Here is an 18,383-nt window from a genome sequence, read left to right as displayed (position 1 = left end):
TACCTAATCCCATTATTTTCCACTGGCCTCCAATGACTTCCTTAGTAATAGATACTACCGTTTTCTCAGTAGCAATATCAGGCTAGTGGGTCGAGAGAGAATTTACTAACTTATTACATTTTGTCACAGAAAGATGCCATTCCACTCATTGTATCCATGCTGGATTACAACATTGCAACCTCATTAGTCCTATTCCTCCTCATTTATCCATTGCTCTGCAACACACATTTATCTTGCATACCCATCAATTTAGTATATTTTTTATACTAACTGTTAATTTCTTCCCATATCAAGATCCCCAGTATCTAGAACTGGACTCTTCTACATAACCAATCAATAAGTAACTAGAACGCCAGGGTGGCACAATGGCACAGTTGATAGAGCTGCTTCCACACAGTATCAGAGACCCGTGTTTCATTCTCCCCACGGGTACTGTCTGTGTGGGGTTTGTATGTTCTCTCTGTGATCGCGTGGGCTTCCTCTGAGTGTACCAGTTTCCACCCACATCCCAAATATGTGCAGTTTTGTAGGTTAATGGGCATCTGTAAAATTGTAGGGAGTGGATGAGAAAGTTGGATAACGTTGAACTAGTGTGAACGAGTGAATGAAGGTTGGCGTGGACTCGGTAGGCTGAAAGGCCTGTTTCCATGCTGTATCTCTAAACTAGTTCTTGGATTTCTCTCTCCCTCCTTTCTTGAACACTGGTGTTATGTTTGTTATTCCCAGCCTGTGTGAACAGTTCTAACATTTATGGAATTTTGGAAGACGGCAGCAGTCGATTCACTATATTTATTCCACATCCTTCAAAACTGTAGATTGTAGGTCATCAAATCCTGAGATTTATCATCTTTCAGTCCTGTGCATCTCCAATTCTAATGCTTTGCTAATGCTAATTTGTTCCAGGTCCTCATTTACTTGAAAATAAGTTGCCAGAAGGGTACTTTTATTCCCTTTGATATCTTAGCATGCAAGTCAAGGTCAATAGTGCCGAGTCAAATAACTACATTCCACAAGAGATGAATGATTAGGTTGGATTCTCACTGGGACAATCATTTAAACAGATGGATTAGAGTTAAATAATAATGTAATTAAGATTTTGGCCATTATACCTACATTCTGCTGTGTTACTGTTAGAAAGTAAAGTCAGACATTTACCAGCCATGAAACCCGATGCCATATGATGAAGTAGTGTTGTTTTTCCACTTCTGCTTTTGTTATCCCATTGATTGTTCAAATGATTCTTGACACCATTTACTGTTACGATAGTTGATGTTGGTAACACTACTTTTTGGGAAGAAAAAGTAGAATTCTGTGCAGGTTGAAAGCATCTTTCCTCCTTCTTCGGTGCCTCCTTTGGACTCTTCCTTTCATCTCTGATCTGTGGAAGGTGTTTTCTGTTCGGTGAAATAACCTTTGCTGGAGGCGATTGCATTGTAAGGAGATTTGCAGATAAAGGACAGGATCTACTTCTTGGCGGGTGGCCACCAAAACCTCTGTCTGATGACATTCCAGAAGATGATGAGTCTCTACTCTGCAAGATGGGTGCATCGCTTTTTATTGGCGAGTAACTTCCCAATGGCGAGGGCCTAATTGCATCTGGCATGGGTCTCCGTAGGCAGTATTCATTTATGGGAAAAGAGCTACCTGGTTTCTCACTCTCGTCTGTGCTAAATCCATTCTGTGACTGATCTATTGTTGATACATTTTCCAATGACAACATGCCACTCGAAGAACTAGATGATCCACTTGAATGTTCATTTGTTGTCAGCTGACTATTTGGAATACTGTACATATACGACACTGAAGATTTACTGTGGTTTTGCACTGGTCGAACTCTGGGAAACTGTTTGCTCAATGGATGATGCAGAATGAAAGGTTGAATGGGTAATGTTGTAGGGCGCTGTTCCTTACTATAACGGATAACTGCATTGCATTCTGTTCCATCACCTGTGGTACCAAAAGATAAAGAAGAGAGGTGATAAAGATGAAAAACAACAGAATGCCAAGTAGATTAAATATTCTTTTAAAGTATTTAAGTTGCCCTGAAATTTAATGATTCAAATGATTGAATGAAATTTATTGAAAAAACAGTTTAGTTAAAAGAGACCATAGATACATTTTACACCAAAATTGATTATGTTTCAAAATAATGCTAAAAATGATTAATAATTAAACAATACACCTTTATTTGAAGTGTCTGCTCAACATGAGAATTGCCACACTTTAAAAGACTGTATATCAGATATTTCTTCACATACTAGTTATGTGTGGGCTGTTTGAGGGTGTGTGTAACAAACGTGAATAGAACATTTTGGGTCCTGTATTTGTGCACAAACTGGGGGAAATAATTTATCTCAGTGATCTCTTCCAAGGTTGAGAGGGAGAAATTGGATGTTGTTATAGTGAAGGGTGGGGGAAGAAAGGACCAGGGTTTGGATTTTGGGGAAGGGGAGTTGGGATGAGTGATTGGGATGAGGACAGAATATGTGGTGGCAGGTGGTGGCAAGTAGGTTTTTGAGGCAAGACATCTGGGAAAAGGTTAAAGAAGAGATCAGAGAGAAGATGAAGGATCGTGGTTGGTGTAAAGCTGGGAATATTTGAATAAAGCAAGAACTTACCTTAAAATAAAGACCCACCCTGAAAGGATTTTCTTTGCTGGATTCTCCAGCAGCATCCCAGATAAGCAACTCAGAAACAACCCTTAGCCCTTGGTTAAGACTTACTTTTGTAGCTATGGTATGTGGCAACGATAAGTTTATACACACAGTAAAAGCTATGCAAAAAAGTAGCATAAATCATGCATTGGACACTACTTAACATAATTGAATATGCTCAGCTGTCTCTATATAGATCAGTTAAAATTTATAAAAATAGGCCATTCTTGCATGAAGTACTGTGTTAGTTTTCTGACAAAATTTCATCACAGTGCCTAAAAATAGGGATTACATGAAAAAAAAATGTTGTGGCAACATTTTCTACAGCTGATATCCAAAATATGGCTCAGAACCCAAATTGAAATGTAATAGCTATGTACATAATACCATGCAAGCTACAATAAAACTATAATTACTGACAGTAATCTTCAATCTACATTGATAGGCTGGAGGACCCCATCAAGAGGGGTTTCAGCCTGTGTGCCTGCAATCAGTTATAGTTTTACATAAGTAAATACCATTGACCTAAACAGGTTTCCCTCAATATACACTTGGTTAAGTGTAGGGCATAATACTTATGATACAGCAATGTCATTTGCCTGACAAGATCACATTGATGGAAAAGTAAACAATGATGCGATGCAAAGAAGCTGCACAGGAATATAAACTGTTTAAGAAAGAACTGCAGATGCTGGAAAGATCGAAGGTAGACATAAATGCTGGAGAAACTCAGCGGGTGAAGGAGCATCTATGGAGCGAAGGAATAGGTGACGTTTCGGGTCAAGACCCTTCTTCAGACTCTGAAGAACGGTCTCGACCCGAAACGTCACCTATTCCTTTGCTTCATAGATGCTGCTTCACCCGCTGAGTTTCTCCAGCATTTTTGTCTACCAGGAATATAAACTGCTCAATAACTGGACAAGAAGGTATCAATATTGACCGTGTTAATCACAGAAAGCTGTTTGGTAAAATGAGTCAAAGAGGGGTGCCTAAATACATTGTGAGAATTCTGGCCTACTGGTATGCCCACCAGACTATGGAAATAAAATGGGGCAAAAGGGTCTCAGCCCCATTTGGGGTTAGCAATGGTGTTAGACAAGGGAGAATTTTGTCCCCAGTCCTTTTTAATCTCTATATTGATGATCTGTCTAAACAATTGAAAGCCTGTAATGCTGGGTGCGTGATTGGTAATATTTTAGTGAACCATATTATGTATGCAGATGGTCTTGTGGTCTTTAGTCCATCTAGCGCTGGCCTCCAGCAGCTCCTTACTGTGTATGGTGTTCTGTGTATGGTGTGGAACATGATATTAACATGATATCTTCAGTAGATTGAGTTGTGGAAAAAGCAGACTGTCTTATTAAGGAAAATTAAACCGTGTTGATATAATTTTCGGAATTTAAAAGATTGAGAAAGGATAATTGAAATATATAAAATTCATGTGGACATTGTAGGATATATATAAAGACATAGAAACATAGAAAAATAGGTGCAGGAGGAGGCCATTCGGCCCTTCGAGCCAGCACCGCCATTCATTGTGATCATGACTGATCGCCCCCTATCAATAACCCGTGCCTGCCTTCTCCCCATATCCCTTGACTCCACTAGCCCCTAGAGCTCTATCTAACTCTCTCTTATACTTAAGACGATTTATACTGTCCAAACAGCTTAGTGGGGGCAAACATTATCATAATTGAGGATTAACTGTGATGAGAAAAAAATTGAGATACTAAAAACATATGTTTACATTCAAACAATCATATGGTTTTTGTTATATTTTGGGGTTGTAACAGTAAGTTTTACCAATTTTTTAAAGAAACTCATCCAAAATAATTCTCTGCTCATCTTATATTCTAATAAATCATAATTAATTTCAAATGGGAACAGAAACATTGTTAGCTAATGGTCTGCACATGCACTATTAAGATCAGTTCTCTTTGAAATTATCAGACTCTCTCAATTGTAAAGACTGTAAGGTACAAGATTTATTAGCAATATTCATTTTCTAGTATTTTTCTCTAGAGTATTACTGGTATATTGTCAGAATGCGTTTTTTCTATACAAATCCTATACTTTATCATTCAGTAATAAGGACAGCATAAATCTTACGCAAATGGCATTCTGAATTCTTTAGAACCTGTCGTTTATCCTCTATTTTTCTTCCAAAGAATGACATTCTCAATCTAGTAAATGTACACACAGCTCCCCTGCTCCTTTTTAAGATGTTTTCACAAGACCCGTCTTCATTGAAATTCATTTTCTGAGATCTGGGCATCACTGGCAAGGCCAGAATTTATTATCCACCGATAATAGCTCTAGAGGGGAGGTGGTGGAGTGCCGCATAAACCTCTGCAGTCCTTACGTTCCATACTATTGTCGAGTCAGAAATCTCAGGAGGAGGACAGAGACCTGAAAAGTCGTTAAACATCTTTTCAACCAGATGACATGTCCATTAGTGCTGCACTTTCTCCAGAATGGTTTTGAATTCATAATCTACTGAATCTGTCACAAGAAAACTGAGCAGTGCAGACACTGGGCAGATACATTTTGTTGTACTGAGGTTCACAATGCAGTTTTTCATTGAAAATGAATCACATCTCACTGTTTTTTCAGCACTATACAACTGAAAGCAAGCTTAACCCAGCAGAGTAAATCGCTATTGTGATTGATTCACTTCAATCAGGATATTAGCCGAGATTTGGTGTGGTGAATCACATTCATGACGTTGAGATTAGCATTGGGAAACTCAAAAAGGTTGGCTAGGGTTGTTTTGGATTGTACTCTCCTAGCTCAACTTAGTCTTAAAATGGCACTGTCAATTTACGATGCTTATAAGGTTAGAAGTATAATCCTGCCCAACTTTATATTACATTTATTCCAGAGTCCAATACCAAAAAACTGCCTATTCATGTGCTCCAGAGATGCTCCCTGACCCGCTGAGTCACACCAGCACTTTAAAAAAAAAAAATAAACCAGCATCTGCAGTTCCTTGATTCACCCTAATTCCATCAAAGGCTCATCACTACCTTCCATTCAGATTCAAAGGCTCATACAGAGACAACGAAATGCATTAGACAACGAATGGCATCCATCCAGTCCAGCTTCACAGCTTGTGGCATCAGGAAGGCTGGAAGGACCATCTAGGATGCCTGATCCCCTAGGCATTAACTTTTCACTCTTCTACTTTCTGGGAGAAGATACGGGAGCTTTAAACCCTTGAAATCTAGTTTAAGAACAGCTTCTTCCTCGCTGCCTTCAGACTTGTGAACAAATTACCTCTTTCACGCCCCTTCCACATTCAGTTATTTCATTATTGCTCTATGGTATTTTTTTGTGCTCTTTTCCGATTTGCACCATTCTGCTTTTTTGCATTTGTTGTTTTTATTTTTGTATCTATCATTACCATACATTGTTTAGTCTCTGAATCTCATGTGAACAAGGAACTTGATTGCATCTTGGTGTATATGATAGTAATCTAATCAAAATATGTATCTGAATATTTCCTTTCACAGCTCACAACTGCAACCCTCCCAACTGTCAGAGTGAATAGTGTTTCCTGGTCTTAATGCAGAGTGCTGCCTACCACCATCAATCCTTCAGCTCCTTTCAGGAAATGCAGGTGAAAGTGTAATTTCTTTATTTTCCTCATCTTTACCACCTCCAAATGAGTACTCTTGTCATCAAGTGTACCAGCTCCTATTCCCACCCACTAATTATTCCCCTGAGGAATGTTGCCTCTACTCTCCAATCTTCAAACAACCCTGAGGTTCATTTGTGCCTCAGTCAAATGAATCTAAATGTGCTAAGATAATGACTACAACAGTTCTTGGTCACTAGATCTAGGCTCCTTCGGTGTATCCCTTGGGCCGCATGGAAATGTTAAGACAAATGTAAATTTCCTTCTCTTCAGACAGTAATGTTCCTCTCCAGACTTTCCAATTTTTATGCTGTTATTCCTCTTCAGCATATTTTCCACTGGACTGATTAAAAAAGTGAGTTATATTTTCACTCTGCAATTTGATCATTTTAAAGTATGACTAGTCCATTTGAAAACTAGATACCTTAAATGGAAAATAATTGAAAATCTAGAATATTATAACAGCTTGTGGTAGGAGGTAGAGAATGAAGGTTAATGATTGCTTTTTCAATTGGAAGTCTGTGACCTGCAGTGTACCGCAGAATTTGATGTAGAACTCTTGCTGTTTGTTAGATACAGAACAGATGTGGATGTGACTGCAGGAAGTCTGATAGTAAGTTTGCAGATGACATGAAAATTAGTGGCATTGTTGACGATGAGAACAATAGTTTAGTCATCAGCCAAAGGATCACATTGATGAGTTGGTAATATGCAGGGAAATTGCAAAATGTATTTTAATGTAATTTATTTTGGGAGCATTAATAAGGCTAGCACATAGACAATGAACCCTAGGAAATACAGAGGAACCGAAGGTTTAGGTTTATTATTGTCACGTGTAACGAAGTAGTGAAAAGTCAAAATCAAGTCAAATTCTGGTACAACTGATGGAGATAAGGTACAGAGTGCTGAATATAGTTCTCAGCATTTTAGTGCACCTGTTCCACGGACAAAGTCCAATGTCCGCAATGAGGTAGAGGTGAATCGGACTGGATCCTACCTTATGGAAGGACCGTTTAGAATCTTGATAACAGAGGGGAAGAAGCTGTTCCCGAGTCTGGTGGTGCGTGCTTTCAAACCTCTGTATCTTCTGCCAGACTGGAGCAGGGAGAAAGAATGATGGACGGGGTGGGACAAGTCTTTGATTATGTTGGCTGCTCTTCTGAGGCAGCATGGATGGAGCCAATGGTGGGAAGTCTGGTATGTGTGGTGGATTGGGCTACATTTACAACTCTCTGCAATTTGACCTAGGTGTACATGTCTAAAGGATCCCTGAAGACAGCAACATGGGAAAACAAGGTGCTTCAGATAGAATATGGAATGCTTGCTTTCATTAAATGAGGCATGGAGTATAAGAGTAGAGAAGACATAGCACAACTGCGTGAGACATTAGTTAATCCACAGCTGAAGTACTTTGCAGTTTTGATTGCTGAACTTTAGTTACAATATGATTGAATTAGAAAGGATGCAGAGGAGATTCCCTAGGATATTATCTGAGATACAATATTTCAGCAATAAGGCTGTACAAGCTGAGTTTCTTTTGCTTGGAGCAGTGGATGCTGGATGGGTGGGGTATCTGACAGGTACCCATAGTTACGAGGAGTATGGCAAGCATGGATAGTGCAAAATTTTCACCTTAGCAGAGGGGTCAATAACCAAAGGGAATAGGTTTTAAGGTAAAAGGTATGCGATTTATAGGTGATTTGGGAGGATATTTTTAATTCAAAGAGTGGTTGAAATCTGAAATGCATTGCCTAACGGATGCCAAAGGCAGGTACTCTCACGATAATGAGCACTTGAAACGTTACGGCATATAAGGTTACAGGCTGTGCTGGAACATGGCAGATTATTATTTATAAGTACATGATAGCCAACATAGGCACAGATGGCTAAAGGATTTGTTTCCATACTGTATGATTATAAATACTAATTGTGTTGATAACTAGTAGAGAATCATTGATCTATTTTCAGAATTTTCTAATATACACTAATATTTTAGGCAAAGTAATAATCTTACTAAAATATAAACTTACTTAATATGAATGCAGCACTCACACAACACAAGCGGAAATGCAGAATGACTGGAAGCATATAGAGTTCCCAACTGCAGCCATGTGAAATTATAAATTTATTTTAAAGCAGATGTTTATCACTAAACTAAATCTCTAAACTATGATAATGATGAAGAATTAAATTTGTCATCCACTATATTCCAGTTATTTGCATTACGAGAGCATTGGTGATATGAAAATTCTATTAACTTTTACAGGTAATCGATTGAACTTCTGAAAGCAACATGAATATGGCCTTTACTGACAGTTTCAAATGGGTTAGAAACATAGAAACATAGACAATAGGTGCAGGAGTAGGCCATTCGGCCCTTCGAGCCTGCACCGCCATTCAATATGATCATGGCTGATCATCCAACTCAGTATCCTGTACCTGCCTTCTCTCCATACCCCCTGGTCCCTTTAGCTACACGGGCCATATCTAACTCCCTCTTAAATATAGCCAATGAACTGGCCTCAACTACCTTCTGTGGCAGAGAGTTCCAGCGATTCACCACTCTCTGTGTGAAAAATGTTTTTCTCATCTCAGTCCTAAAGGATTTCCCCTTTATCCTTAAACTGTGACCCCTTGTCCTGGACTTCCCCAACATCGGGAACAATCTTCCTGTATCTAGCCTGTCCAACCCCTTAAGAATTTTGTAAGTTTCTATAAGATCCCCCTCAATCTTCTAAATTCTAGCGTGTACAAGCCGAGTCTATCCAGTCTTCCTTCATATGAAAGTCCTAACATCCCAGGAATCAGTCTGGTGAACCTTCTGTGTACTCCCTCTATGGCAAGAATGTCTTTCCTCAGATTTGGAGACCAAAACTGTATGCAAAACTCCAGGTGTGGTCTCACCAAGGACCCTGTACAACTGCAGCAGAACCTCCCTGCTCCCATACTGAAATACTTTTGCTATGAATGCTAACATACCATTCGCTTTCTTCACTGCCTGCTGCACCTGCATGCCTACTTTTAATGACTGGTGCACCATGACACCCAGGTCTCGCTGCATCTCCCCTTTTCCTAATCGGCCACGATTCACATAATAGTCTACTTTCCTGTTTTTGCCACCAAAGTGGATAACCTCACATTTATCCACATTATACTGCATCTGCCAAGCATTTGCCCACTCACCCAGCCTATCCAAGTCACCTTGCAGACTCCTAGCATCCTCCTCACAGCTAACACTGCCCCCCAGCTTCGTGTCATCTGCAAACTTGGAGATGTTACATTCGATTCCCTCATCCAAATCATTAATATATATTGTAAATAGCTTGGGTCCCAGCACTGAGCCTTGTGGTACCCCACTAGTCACTGCCTGCCATTGTGAAAAGGACCCGTTTACTCCTACACTTTGCTTCCTGTCTGCCAGCCAGTTCTCTATCCACATCAATACTGAACCCCCAATACCGTGTGCTTTAAGTTTGTATACTAATCTCTTATGTGGGACCTTGTCGAAAGCCTTCTGAATGTCCAGATATAACACTTCCACTGGTTCTCCCTTATCCACTTTACTAGTTACATCCTCGAAAAATTCTATAAGATTCGTCAGACATGATTTACCTTTCATAAATTCATGCTGACTTTGTCCAATGATTTCACCACTTTCCAAATATGCTGCTATCCCATCTTTAATAACCGATTCTAGCAGTTTCCCCACTACCGATGTTAGACTAACTGGTCTGTAATGCCCCGTTTTCTCTCTCCCTCCCCTTTTAAAAAGAGTTACATTAGCTGCCCTCCAATCCTCAGGAATTACTCCAGTATCTAAAGAATTTTGAAAAATGATCACTAATGCATCCACTATTTCTGGGGCTAAGTACTCTGGGATGCAGCCTATCTGGCTCTGGGGATTTATCGGCCTTTAATCCATTCAATTTACCTAACACCACTTCCCGGTTAACCTGGATTTCACTCAGTTCCTCAATCTCATTTGACACGCGGTCCCCTGCTATTTCCGGCAGATTATTTATGTCTTCCTTAGTGAAGACGGAACCAAAGTAGTTATTCAATTGGCCTGCCATGTCCTTGTTCCCCATGATCAATTCACCTGTTTCTGACTGCAAGCGACCTACATTTGTTTTAACTAATCTCTTTCTCTTCACATATCTATAAAAACTTTTGCAGTCAGTTTTTATGTTCCCAGACAGTTTTCTTTCATAATCTATTTTCCCGTTCCTAATTAAGCCCTTTGTACTCCTCTGCTGGACTCTGAATTTCTCCCAGTCCTCTGGTAGGCTGCTTTTTCTGGCTAATTTGTACGCATCATCTTTTGTTTTGATACTATCCCTGATTTCCCTTGTTATCCACGGATGCACTACCTTGCCTGATTTATTCTTTTGCCAGACTGGGATGAACACGGTTGTGAGGTTGAGAAGCCCATCATGGCATATAAGGTTACAGGCCAATAACTGGAAAAAGGAAGAGGTATGGCCAGAACAGACACACTGGGATGAAGAGTTTGTTTCATTTAAATGTTTACAGAATATACCAACTGTGTCATAATGCAAATTACTTTCTGATTGACATCTCTCAAAAACACCACAAAACATTTTAATAAACTTTCTGAATGTTTAGCAACTGGATGAATCTTAAACCACTCTGGATAAACCTTAAAAAGCCAAAACGTGTGGAATCTAAATCTAACAATCACATTTTTATCATTCAATATAAACAATTCATGACATTAAAGCTAATGAAGAAGAATAACCAGCAGGAATATCAAAATAAGAACTTGCTTCATCACTCTTTTATTGTAGCTTAATACAACAGAGTGACTTCAGAAGGAAGTGAGAATGAAGTAAAAACTATCCCAAAACCAGGTTTCTATATTAGGACACCAAGTAATTTGTTTGGTGTTTTTAATAACATTCTTACTTTTATGAGCATGTTATTTCTCAGATTTTCGTGGAACAATTTCAAAATTCCAAAACTGAGAACAAGTATTCCAGTATGTGTCGAACAACATAATTGTTTTGCTACTGTATCCTGTTTGTTTCCTGTTATGAAAAGAAATGAATAGTTGAATTCATGGTCAGAATACACCTGGAAGGTTTACAAGAGCAGGCCAGATGAAGTTGCTCAAAATACCACCATGATGAACACCACACTCGTATTTCAGCAGCATATAAACCTCACAAGGATTTAACAGACAATGTCTCTCTCATCTTGGAACTGTTATCTCTGGTCCCAGAGTGTAGATAGTTTCCACTCAATGAACCTTAAAGCACAAGACTTCCCGTAGATTGACACTTTGTTAAAGATCACACCAGGTGATTTATTGTGGACAAATGACCCAAAAAAAGTGTGTTATAATTGTGCTGTAAAGCATCTGTGTGGTGTAGTGGATGTTAAATTAGTTGAGCCTTTCTGGCCATAACTGATGCTGACATGTGTGCCAAATGAAAATATTTTCAGATCTTACATTCAAAACAAAAATACTGTTGTTGAGATGAAACAAATAGATACTAAACATTATCACAAACAAATGTCCTGGATTAAAAAACTATGTGGTAAATGTCTAGAAGACCAGCATAGGTTATCCAATGCTTACCTCCCACTTTCATTCTGATGTCAGGACATGCATCCCTCTCAATTTGTTGTTTATTAATTAGCTCTGGTTTCCTGGCATCTTCTCCATTACAACATGGTTCACAACCTTCCAGGTGAGCTCTCTCATGCCCACTTGAATTACTGTTTTTGTTGAAATTATGAATAAAGGGTGCCTCACATGATGTTGTTAAATCCATCCTTGTAGTCGTCCTGCCAGGCATAGCATGATAGTGGTCCTCTTCTGAATAAGTAAAGACATTATTTTCTTTCTGATTTTCGAGTATTGGAGAAAACTCTGTCGAATCTCCACTAGTTTTCAGTGGTGGAGAGTTCCCACTTCTTTTCCTAGTTCGAGCAATTTCGGCAAATGAAGTCACTCGTCTAGGTGGTGATATCTGGGGTGTTGCTGTCTGACCATCACTTAGCTTGCCTGGGCAGCTATACATGCGTTCCAAGGATCCCAATCTGGGAGTTGGACTTTTATCCAAGCTGCGATCATAGCTCCTTGATCTTTGCCTGCCAGATGTATTTGAAGCAACGTTCACGTACACTTGACCTTCAATTTTATTTTTGGTAGTTTCTGCATCTGGTTTCTTAGAACTGCAATGATCGACATTATTCTCTTTATCTTCGGGCTGCCGAAAGAGGTAATACTCTGTAGGTTGGCTGGGGCTTGTACTTTTTGTATGATCCTCTGAGCAGCTTGTTATCGATGACTCTACTGGGCTTGGTGTAGACTGAGAAGACAGGTCGCAAGTCACAAGTTTGTAATAGTTTTGTGTGGCAACAACTAGTCTTGCTTGACTTTGAAAACATGCAGTAAAATCTGAATTTTCAGAAGAACCGGGGACATTTTCACACGGAAGATGGTAAGAATTGCAGTTGTTGTCTACAGCAGGAGAACACTGCTGGCACAGACAGGTTTTCAGGGCAGGATCGCTATTGTGTGACTCACATGAATTCTTCCGATCACTAGGTGAAGAATGTAAGTCCAAGTAGAATGCACCCATCTCTGAGTGACTGCAATACGAAGAATCATGGGATATGTTACCTGAACTTAAATTGGACTTTGACTGGCTTTTCATTTTATTGTATATGGCTGTAAAGTTGACTAACACACCATCTGAACTGTTACATGACGAATCACTATTATAGGCCATATGCTGATTATCTACGTCAGATTGATCTGAAAAGACACAACTTCTGCTTTGTTGCATATCTAAGCTGGAGCAGCTACATGTTCTGCTCTCTAGTATATCTTGCTTCCTGAACATTTCATCTGGGCTGCTGCCCAATCCTTGATTGCAATCAAAGAATAAGGTAGATGTGCTTTCATTAGCACAGTTGCATATAGGTGGTTGCAGTAACTCAGCTGATGCTGATCTTGATGCAGTGATGCGAGTTGACTTTTTGCCATCACATGCATGAGTTTGTTCCTCATGATCTTCTACAATGTCTTGCCTGCTGGGTGGGCTCCACTGTTGTGTGCTGTTTTCTGCAGTATGAAGATGAAATGGCTGTTCATGCAGGACAAATGGTGGGTTACTAATGTTACTATTCTGTGGATGAAAAGACGAATTGTTAGAGCTCTCCTGATCATTGTTCTCATTCAAAATTAACGAATTGTGCTGTTCAGTTGTGGTGATTTCTTTTGAATTTAGTCGCCTGCCTTCCATTTCATGTGCTGTCCCAGGAGGTAAGCAAGAGGCCTGAATTAAGCTGCTGTACAATAATGTTTCCTTCTGAAACAGGTCCCTCTCTGGCAGTGATGTAGTCCTTGTGATTCCCAGATCATTATGGTAGAAAGGGTTTGGTCTTTTGCCCATGCTGCAGCATTGTCTGTCGGGGACCTGGCAATGAACCAGAGGAATGTGATGTACGATCAAAGTTTCTCCAGTAAGTTTTGGTGGGCTATCCATGATGGATCAGGTCATCAGCCAAGCTGAGCGGAACATACAGAATCTCCACTGGGCATATTGATAACTTCTTGATGGCACTGCAGCTTACAAACCTGGAAAACAGGAGACAAAATAAACAGCATTTTACAGCATTTGTTACATTAGGCATGCCTTAGCAAGGTAAGTAACATTTCTTCCTGCTTTTACGGTTAACTAATGAGTGATACTTTAGAGCATGATAAGACTTTGCTCAGCCCAAATCCATAAAACACACGTAAACAACCTGCACATAAAAATTCAAAACCAATCTTTTGAATCAATATTTGAATGAATGAATGAATGAATAATAATAATAATAATTTTTATTTATATAGCACTTTTAAACAAAATCACTTTGAACCAAAGTGCTTTACAGAGATTGATCAAATTAATTGAATAGATTAAATGTCAATAAATTCATACAAAATAAAAAAAAAAGAAAAAGAAAAAAAGGAAAAAGACACAGAACTGTACACTATAGAAATCAACAAGAAACGTCCCCCCCACAGCAGAATTCACTGTGAGGGAAGGCACTGAAAATATCTAGTTCTCCTCCTCATAGTCCACCCGAGGTCGGGGTCTATATGTGGCCTCCTCAGCCAACCCGGTGTTTTCAATACGTTTATTGTCATTGCACAACTGTCCAACGAAATTCCATTACATCTCCTCCGGTTAAAAAAAATATGCAAACACGACAACCATTAACACATATGTACACTTATTAATAAAATAATAAATAGGTATTTTAAAAGAATTTAAAAGAATTTGGCGGCATTTCTTGGAATTACATTTTGCTTCCCCAGTGTTCTCTGTTGGAATTTAGCTCTTTTATCGCACATGGGTAGAAACTATTTTTTAGTCTACCGGCGCGAGCCTTCAGAGTCCTGAATCGCCTCCCAGAGGGTAGCAGAGTAAAAAGGTGGTTGGCAGGGTGGGATGTGTCCTGCTTGATGTTTGTGGCCCGGCGCAAGCATTGGGCCCTATATATGTCATCCAAGGAGGGCAGTTGGGCGTTTGTAATGCTCTGCGCAGTTTTTATAATTCCCTGAAGCGCCCTCCTCTCAGCCACAGTACAGCTAGCAAACCACACCAGGATTCCATAGGAGAGGATACTTTCCACAGCGCATCGGCTGCGCGACGTTTGCTCTCCGCAGAGACCTCAGGAAATACAGCCGCTGATGTGACTTCTTCACGAGAGTGACGGTGTTCATTTGCCATTTGAGGTCCTGGGAGATGTTTATTCCCAGGAACTTAAAGCCAGTGACTCTCTCCACCATGTCTCCTTTGATGTATAATCAATATTTCAGTGAATGACAATAGACAGTAGGTGCAGGAGTAGGCCATTCGGCTCTTCGAGCCAGTACCGCCATTCACTGTGATCATGGCTGACCATCCCCAATCAGTACCCCTTTCCTGCCTTCTCACCTTATCCCTTGACTCCACTATCTTTAAGAACCCTATCTAACTCTCTCTTGAAAGTATCCAGAGAATTGGTCTCCACAGCCTTCTGAGGCTGAGACTTCCACAGATTCACAACTCTCTGGGTTTTCCTCCTCTCCATTCTAAATAGCCTACCCCTTATTCTTACACTGTGGCCCCTGGTTCTGGACTCCCCCAACATCGGGAACATGTTTCCGGCCTCTAGCATGTCCAATCCCTTAATAATCTTATACGTTTCAATAAAATCCCCTCTCATCGTTCTAAATTCCAGAGTATACAAGCCCAGCCGCTCCATTCTATCAACATATGACAGTCCCGGCAGCCCAGGAATTAACCTCATTAACCTACACTGCACTCCCTCAATAGCAAGAATGTCCTTCCTCAAATTTGGATACTAAAACTGCATACAATACTCCAGGTGTGGTCTAACTTGGTCACTGGTCTAATAACGGAAGAAGGACATCTTTGCTCCTAAACTCAACTCCTCTTGTTATGAAGGCCAACATGCCATTGGATCAAGCCCTGTATTGTGGTCATGGAAATAATTAGTATTGATCAATTTAAATGCAAACTAGATAGATTACATAGTTTCTGGCAATAACATTACCATGACATTGGGAAGGTGGAGGGAGGGCATCAATCTGTGAGGGATTAAGCAGATTATTCTTGTACTTATTAAAGTTTGGGTAACGAGAAGTGGTTTTGCTGCAATGTATAACATTCTTTATATGGCTTGAGAAGGCAGACGAGGGATGCATCTTTGAAATTCTATACCCATGAATAATATGGATACTAAATTGTTGAAAGTATTCAAGCCAGAAATTGATTTTTGGGTATTAACAGAATCGAGGCATGTGGAGTTATTACAAGAAAGTAAGGTGAATGAAAAGATCAATGCTGTCCTTATTGATTGGTAGGGAAAATAAAAGGAGACACATAGCCTATCTATGCCTCAATTTCTTAAGTTTGTACAGTAATACATTGGTGAATTGAGATAACATTTAATGAATGCGGTAAAATAGGGCAGATAAGGGTGATTTGGACCTATGGGTTCCAATGCTTTCCATCACTGGGATTTTTATTGAACCATTCTTAGGACAATGGTAGATTGTTGATATGATTTGTCAATAATCCAATGTTAAAGTGCAAAAAGATGGAAGATAAACAAGAATAATCTTGGTCACTTTCAAAATCCATAAATGTTTAATACAACTACCAAAGCCAATTTGTTGAATTCTACTATTTTTGTAAACGTTAACTACAAGGACTCACATGAGATATCCACATATTAAAAGCTGTTTAGAATATTACAGATTTAAAATAGATAATTATTTTGCTGCTTAGTTTATAATATATTTCTATTCTTAGCTAGTCAATTTATTTAGGTTTCGCTGGCTGTCTAGAGCTTCCTTACATAATTAAAACTTTAGTGATCAAAGTTAATATAAATTAGAAGTTATTAGTAGATTTTCTACTTATTATGTACCTCAGAATAACGCTAAATTGCAAGTCACGATGTTATCCCAGAAATAAGTGCAATTATGAGTACAGATCAAAATGCAAAAAATGAGGTCACTGGACATGTACACATTTACCATACAGCCCCACAGTGCACTGTCCAACCCATACAAATACGTTAATGTCAATCATGAAACAAAATATTCAGAAGAGGAATCACTCTAGACTGAAGTGATAGGAGAGTAGGAGTGTTATTATGACCAGTATCGGACAAATTTTATGGGCCAGCTGGACTTCTCCTGCTTTGTAATTTTGCATTCAATAATTTAACTATATTATAGTGAAAATATTCATAGGTTTGCAATTTATCACAACAAGGAGTCAATTGCATTATTAATCAGATAATTCTTTCAGCAGCAATACTTCAATCACCTTGTGAAACTAAATAATTTGAAGAAATAGATGCTTAGTGTGTGTCATGTATTTTCAAGACCATGGGAAAGAGAAAGTCAGTCTCAATGCTTAAATCTCCCACATCTGACTTCCAGTCTTGTCGTGGCACACATGAAAAACTACCAAATGACTGCACATGTGAATAAATACTTGGCCAAATATATGTGGCACAGTTGCCAGTACCTAGACAGCTATGGACAGGTCATCAGCCGGCACTGAAACAAATGCGCACGTACATGAACAAATGCAAACCTTTTTCCAGTTACTCGATACTGCCACATGTGCCCTGTGGACCAGGATTGTGTTTTGCAGGCTTAATGAAAGAGACCTGCAGAGTCTTGTGGAATAAAAGTGAGGTAATATGTTCAAGAGGGGCATAGAAACTCTCCAATCCAACAGTGAGTATAGAGACATGGTTGTAAAGAGATCAAGGCTGGAAAATACATATTCCGAGAAAGCAAAATGGAAAAGAAAGAAATGATGCCCTGATTTAAAACAAATGGGATAAAGTCACCACAAAGGAAGAATTTTATTTTGATGATCAGGACCTCATACCCAGCACAAATATATATTAATTCAAAGACTGCAGTAATCTATGCCCTTCTATATCCTTCTGAAACTTGGATTATTTACAGTAGGTATCTCAAGGCAAGGGAGTAATACTACCGATGTGGTCTCTGCAAAATTCTCCAAATACACTAAAAAGGATAAACAAACCAACTTGAGTATCAGCTGCCAGATTAAAACATCAGCATTGAAACCCCAGTTACATTCAGTCATCATTCACTTGCCCAATACCATATTCTCCAAATAAAAGGTAGACAAAAATGCTGGAGAAACACAGCAGGTGAGGTAGCATCTATGGAGCGAAGGAAATAGGCAACGTTTCGGGTCGAGACCCTTCTTCAGACCCAAAACGTTGCCTATTTCCTTCCCTCCTCACCCGCTGAGTTTCTCCAGCATTTTTGTCTACTTTCGATTTTCCAGCATCTGCAGTTCCTTCTTAAACACTCTCCAAATAAATACTGTATATCAAGCTCCTTCATGGGAAGGGATCACCAGATAAAGAAGATGTTTCAAGGATGTACACAAAGCCTCTTTGAAAAATGCAGCTGGATAAGCTGTTCAGTTATACTATCGAGAAAAATTAAGGACAACATTAGATCAATGGAATAAGCTGTAATGTAGCCCAAAATAAGGATG

At 39.3% G+C, this 18,383-nt stretch overlaps 1 protein-coding gene across 8 annotated transcripts in view; it reads right to left on the bottom strand.

Annotated features, from left to right (window-relative positions):
- The window catches only part of rusc2 (RUN and SH3 domain containing 2), a 94,624-nt gene that overhangs the window by 32,899 nt on the left and 43,342 nt on the right, over positions 1 to 18,383 (bottom strand). For 7 of the 8 annotated variants that reach the window (XM_055633653.1, XM_055633638.1, XM_055633630.1 and 4 more), the window contains exons 2-3: positions 11,894 to 13,903; positions 1,156 to 1,947 (exon numbers count right to left, since the gene is read on the bottom strand). In XM_055633653.1, the coding sequence (XP_055489628.1) occupies positions 1,156 to 1,947; positions 11,894 to 13,811 (2,710 nt within the window). In that variant the 5' untranslated portion in view covers positions 13,812 to 13,903. Of the gene's footprint in view, positions 1 to 1,155; positions 1,948 to 11,893; positions 14,126 to 18,383 lie in introns of those variants that run through there. The other variant, XM_055633644.1, reaches the window with a different exon arrangement.

Source organism: Leucoraja erinacea, chromosome 1, assembly GCF_028641065.1.
Source record: "Leucoraja erinacea ecotype New England chromosome 1, Leri_hhj_1, whole genome shotgun sequence".
NCBI classification, from domain to species: domain Eukaryota; kingdom Metazoa; phylum Chordata; class Chondrichthyes; order Rajiformes; family Rajidae; genus Leucoraja; species Leucoraja erinaceus.
Note: the sequence above shows the minus strand (reverse complement) of the source record. Positions and strands in the feature narration are given on the sequence as shown.